The sequence below is a fragment of the Atta cephalotes genome, assembly GCF_000143395.1.
Source record: "Atta cephalotes unplaced genomic scaffold scaffold00006, whole genome shotgun sequence".
In the NCBI taxonomy this organism is placed as follows: Eukaryota; Metazoa; Arthropoda; class Insecta; order Hymenoptera; family Formicidae; genus Atta; species Atta cephalotes.
In genome coordinates, this window is record NW_012130070.1 from 4,267,600 (window position 1) to 4,273,702 (window position 6,103).

Consider the following 6,103-nt stretch of genomic DNA (forward strand, 5'->3'; position numbering starts at 1 on the left):
GTGTGTGTATGTGTGTTGTATTTCATATTCGAATCGAAGTGGCAAGAATGATAACGATGTATCTTCGAAATCGGACTATTCCTTTGATCTTTTTATTACACAATTGAGACTTCCCTTGTTTATTTAGCCTTAATCTAGCAAATATATTATTTCCTTACGTACTTTTATATAAATACAGTTCAGTGTGCTGCTACAATGCACGAGATTTCACATACGTCACTAATATATATGTATATTCGATAACTCCCGACGATGATCTTATTTCACATCTTTTAGTGTCGGGTATATATTTTTCATATATATAGTAACCAGGATCTTTACTCCGTGAGTGGCAGTGTAAATGCAAATAAATAAATGCAAACGATATAGTAGTCGTATTTTCAATCGCGTGAAAATTCTAGGATAATGTCTTTTAATATCGCACGAGACGACACTGCGAATTATTTATTTACGCGATAAATTTCGTCTGAATTCGAAAGTCACCTTATGTCTCTCCACGTTCATCATCGAGTACATCAGATGACGTTTTTCAAAATCCATGGTACGAACTTGGATATTCGCGTGCAGACACCCGGTAAGTTAGCCTCCGCGCAACCGATGCCCCAAGATATGATACCCGCGAGGAAGTACCTGCCATCCTTTCCGCGAACCTGGAGAGGTCCTCCGGAGTCGCCCTGTGAGATGCAAGAACGTAAAAGTCTCTCAGTGGAAATTTGGATACATGAACAGCTAGTGGTTCGATTTAAGTATTCTTATGCACGTACCTGACACGAATCTTGCCCGCCAGTCTCGTAACCGGCGCAAAGAAAAATGTCCGGTATGAACTCGTGTCTACCGGCCCTCAAGAACATTGACTTGCACCTATCATTGCTCACTATCGGCACGGAGACCTTGAAAGAGAGAATAATAAAAGTTGGTGGAACCTAAAGACATATATAAATCCAAAGGGTTTAATTAGCAAAACAATAATTACTTCCTGCAATACAGAAGGTAGCGTTCCACCCTCGCTTAATCTTCCCCAGCCGGTGACTGTCGCGTTCTCTCCGATCAGGAGGTCATCCGTGGCTGGTAGGCAGATAGGCGAGATGTGCGCGGCAAATGTCAAGGAACTTTCGAGGCGCACTAGCGCGAGGTCGTACTCGTACGTGAAGAAGTTATACTTGGGATGCACGACTTTCTTGGCGACTCCACGTTCCACGTAGGGCAGTCGCTCTTGTACCGACGAGAAGTCGTACTCGCCGACTCGTATCCGGATTTGCGACGTCAGCAAACTGAAACGGACAAAATTTAACGGTGCACGTCGTAATTGAAGGATGGAAATAATGTAGCATACTCACTCGTCGACGCAATGGCCTGCGGTGGCGATCCAATTCTCATTGAGTACCGCCCCGCCGCAACGGTGAGTACTTGAGAAACCAAAGAAGGAGGTCCTACGTACGGATACCTGCCATGGCCATCGACCGAACGACGCGTCCTTGCCACCGACAATCCTCGTTTCTGGCCGCGGAAATAACGGTGGCACCCCACATTGCATGTTCTTGCTCTCGTTAGCGGCCGCGACAGTCATCACCGAACCCGTTGCCTTCTCACTTGCCGTCATCTCGGTGGTCGATAATCCTTGCGTCGTAGTGACGCTCGTGGTACTCGTGCTGCTTGCGCTGGTCGTGCTGCTCGTGGTCGTCATCGTTACCGTCGTGCTCGTCGGACTGGTACCGCTGGTGGAGGACGTCAATGTGGACGGTGTTGTGCTTTGCATTGTGGTTTTCTTCGTGGGCCGCGGCCTAGTTGAAGTCTCCAAGTGGGATGTTGTTATGTAATGTGCCGAACCCAAGGGCTTCTGATATTCGGTGCTCTATAAAATGAAAAACATCAGGAAGTCAAGTGTTAATGTTAACAATGTTATAGACAAGATCTCATTGTTTTTCTAAAATTTTAATAATGTATTTATCAATTTTAATAAATAAATATCAGATGATGTGTGAAAGGATAAATAAATATTAACATTTTCCGGGAGAAATCTTTTGTTTAATAATAATTTTTACAAATTTTATACAGTCCTACACGCTTTCGACTTTATGATTTAAACATGAGAACGAGAGGAAAGAATTAATTATGGCAGCATAATTAATTCCTATGAAGAAAAGAAAACGACTTCGTACCTGTTGCGACTCGATTGGCTTTAGACTCGGTCGCGGAGGAAAGTTTTCCGGGCCGTTCTGAAGAAGGCTGGGACTATCAGTCCAGTGAGGTTTCAAGGACGGCCTAGGTGGTGTCCAGCTATTCGACCAGAAATGAGAACTCGTACCTAAAGACGGAATTCGTATGGTTTCCGGCACAGTAATTGCGATTATCGGTTTGGATGACGAAGATGCTGACGAAGACGCTGATGAAGACGATGACGACGACGATGAAAGCGAGGAGAATGATGTTGGCAAGGATGAGGACAACGATGACGGTTTCTGTTTTGTGACGAATGCCGGTTCTGTAGTCACTTGCCAGTGAGAGGTTTGTGGCACGGATCCGGCTGCGCTAGAATGAAAGATAAATTTTAAGTTGGGCTCGATATGCAATGGGCGTAAATTCGACTGATATACTAACCATACTAATTGATTTAAAAACCAGACGACTTAAAAACTAGTTGCATACCTGGTGGAAGGCTGTCTGTACGTCGGTCTGACAGTCGTTGTCGTCGACGTTTTCGTGGATAGTATCCAGTTGGGCCTCGAGATAAAATTCGGCCTATGATCTGGTTGACTGCTTATTGGTCGATAAGTGGTCGTTTTAATTGAAAAATACGGCTTTGAGAAATCTGTCGACGATGGTTTTGACTGTGCTGGCTTGGTTGCCCAGTGCGGCCGTTCAGTGTGCACGAAATTCAAGCCCGGATGCGTCTCTTTCCCCGGTTCCTGGCGGAAAATCAATATTCCATTAAACTCGCTGCTTATATCGCACCTAAAATAGCTTTGCTAGCTGCGATATAAATATTATATTTCCAACTGTATCCAGTCAAAGGAATATTTTTATTAAATTTTCATCACATAAATATTAATTTGTTTAATTTAATAAATGCAATATACAATTTTTACAGAAATACTAGATAAGACAGTTTTAGTTTTTTTTTTATCTCTTAATATAATTTTATTATAATAGTCAAAATGGACAAAGTATCTTTTATAATTTAAATAAACTCTCAAAAATAGGTGCCTGACTGATCTAAAGAAAGTGAACTCTCGACGACAAGAGAAGAATGTTATACAAGAAATCCTTTTAAAGTTATCTCGCTGAATCACGAGTTATAATCATAGAGTCATCACGATATAATAATAAATTTTCTTCCTTACGCTTTCAATGACGGAATTGACATTCGGTCGATTTATCGTTTCCTGGACGCTGAGATCAACATCTTCAGTCTTCCCATCGTCCGGTCTCGACTCAAAGGGCCTTTGATTGCCCGGTTTACCCGGTTTGCCCTGTTTGTTCAGGTCACTTGAATCAACGACTTCATCATCGGCGTGTTCCTTCCCCGGCAAGCGCACTATTAAAGTGTTGTGTGTCTCCAGCTTGTCCTTGAAACCAGGCTGGCTTAGAACGGACGATGGATTGTCACTCGGCGTTCCATCGTCTGGCCTCGTCTTGTGATGATGAGAATGACCCGGATGATGACCTGGTCTCTTCGTTCCTTGCGGTCTTCCTTCCGCCCACGTGTCCGTAGACACGGAGGACACTGCGGGGGTCTGCAGTACATCGATTTCGTGTTCGGATGTTGGTTTGGCGTGCGGCCTTTTCTGCAAAGGCCTTCCGACACCGTGCGAATATGGTTTCATCGGTTTGGTCGAGCTTTCGGAGCCGTGAGATCCCGAGAAGTGATGGAGATTCGATTTCGCGGTGGTTGACGCTGTCGAGGAGAATCCCAAGAGGGAAGTCGACGTCAATCTGATGGTTTCGTTCCCGGTTGGCTCCGCCAGAAGTAACCCTGGCCTGAGCGTACTCGTCGTACCGTCGTGTTGCTGCTGGTGCTGCTGATAATGGTTATGAGGATGATAAAACGTGCCTATCGTGTTTACTGTCGTGTTGTGAACGCAGCAACTGCCGAACATGAAGGTATCCACGCACACACCCACGTGCGTTCCCTCGGACTTGATACACTCCCACACAAACATGCACGTGCCTTCCTTGCTCTCCGAACCGGGCACTTTACAAGGTTTCGGAGTGATTTTGTAACCTGCACAAAATGGAAAACAGATCGACTATTTCAGACGTTCCCATCTTTCGGCGCTCGAGTCTTAAAACCTTGGATTATACGTCGGTATTAAGAAACGCGAGCCGACAAAAGACGAATATCTCATTTATTTCCTACGTACGTTCTCCGTTAAACGTAACTGACTTTAATCTCACGTCTCCATTACATTATACATTTCTCACGTCAGAGTCCGAAGTCGGACAGCGCTGTAACGTTAATGCGCGATGAAAGCACGCTAACGTCGATCATACTGTCTTGGTGGAATTTAACAACTTATAATTTCGTGAGAGACCGGTGTTTCTATGTACGCCCTCCGAAAAATCGGGCGAAATCTGCCCCGAGTAACAAGATTACATGTATTAAACTTGACGGGCATACTAAAGGATGACGTTGCGTGACATCATGTCGCACGGTATAGTACGATAGGTCATATCATGCTCGACAATTAGACTGTCTCACATATGTTATACATGAGGTCTACCTCACCGTCAAGTTCGGTGAAAGTGTACCACTTGTCGAAGCACGCGTGAGAGATCGTGTAAAAAAAAATGAAACTTAATAACTGGAAGGAGTACGTAGACCTGGGCCGAGTCATTAACCGAGTCATGGTAAGACTCGGGTAACGTAAATTACGACCGCGGCGATGCGATGTAGAAGCTTCACGCAGTCGCTTTCACCGCTAGAAACACGATCGTGTCAGCCTGTATCGTCGACTGCATTACGTTATAAAGGGGAAGAGTCCACATTAGGAAAGAAGATTTTATTGCACGAGTTGCCTTTGAATGGATTCGAACCACTATTCGAGAATTGATCGTTAATGTCGTTCGACATTCGCTGGCCAGATGTGGATCTCGTTACAAAAATTACAAATTGTGCAAGTCATAAGTTAATGTCGATTATTCTATTTGCGAAATTGTCGCGTATAAAATATGTCCGAGTTGATTCGAGCCAAGTATTTCCTTTCAACACGAACGTCAAGACACCGCGTTCTTTGTTGGCAAAGCTCATAGCTGATTGCGCAGATCAATTATCTGAGAGCAGGGAAAAAAATAATAGATAAAGAAGCTTCTCCCTTCGGTCGGGGATTTATCGAAACAAAAAGAAAGTAGCACCTTCTTTCGCTTTTCTTTTCTCACGCTCATGCACGACCGACTGCACCTTGACCGAGTTCTCCTTCCAATTAAGCGTTATACCTTTATGGAGAATCTTCGGGCGGGAGAAGGATGTCTCAAAGGGAGGACAGATGCGAAATGAAGACAGGGAGAAGTAAGAAAAGAGGAGAAATGGCAGGTGCATTTGGCTGCTCGAAAGTACGAGACGGGGACGACGGGGTGGGTGTTCGCGGCAGCGGCACTGAAAAAGACGTACTACAGGGAGTATAGTATATTCGCAGAGATACCGAAACGGCGCGGCGCGGCGCGTTTAAATGACCAAAAGGAATATTACTGACTGTGACCTCGATTCAGCGTACTGAGAGACCTGGCGATGCCCGACCACCAGAGAATCGTGGCCACATAACCGATCCACCGCATCCTGATCCCTGAAAACAAAAACAAAATTCGTTATTCGGTGGCCGATTCGACCTATCGTCCGGTGGCTACTTATCATCATTGGTACATGTCAATTTAGAGCAGCGCTTCTCCCCGAGGACGTGTAAATCTCGAGGAGTCACGCGAGCCGCGCCACGCCGGTGCTGTCAACAGCCGCGTCTACTACGTCGATTGCAGCAGACAGGCGATATAAATTTTGTAATTTTATATATTAAGTGCTTGTCAGCAGCATGCGAGCATCTACGTTCACTCTTTCGTCGCGTCCATTGTCTATTGTCTGCCATGTCTGCGCTCCTTTCTAGTTCACTTTCCC

General features: G+C 45.0%; 1 protein-coding gene across 1 annotated transcript; it reads right to left on the reverse strand.

The window, feature by feature from the left end:
• Window positions 1-515: 515 nt before the first annotated feature.
• Window positions 516-5,772, reverse strand: LOC105626715 (serine proteinase stubble). The gene is made up of 8 exons (XM_012208014.1): window positions 5,691-5,772; window positions 3,342-4,222; window positions 2,647-2,906; window positions 2,160-2,529; window positions 1,338-1,852; window positions 974-1,271; window positions 765-890; window positions 516-674 (listed from the first exon to the last, which is right to left on the reverse strand). Exons 1-8 carry the CDS (start codon window positions 5,770-5,772, stop codon window positions 516-518), a joined length of 2,691 nt encoding a protein of 896 aa, XP_012063404.1.
• Between the last annotated feature and the right edge of the window lie 331 nt (window positions 5,773-6,103).

What these genes read in the sequence shown, in the direction of transcription:
- LOC105626715 (XM_012208014.1), bottom strand. Translation starts at nt 5,772, where the DNA reads ATGCGGTGGATCGGTTATGTGGCCACGATTCTCTGGTGGTCGGGCATC. An exon ending in TCAATTCCGTCATTGAAAGC is followed by an intron (nt 2,907 to 3,341) that starts GTAAGGAAGAAA and finishes ATTTTCCGCCAG; the next exon opens with GAACCGGGGAAAGAGACGCA. An exon ending in AGCCAATCGAGTCGCAACAG is followed by an intron (nt 1,853 to 2,159) that starts GTACGAAGTCGT and finishes TTCATTTTATAG; the next exon opens with AGCACCGAATATCAGAAGCC.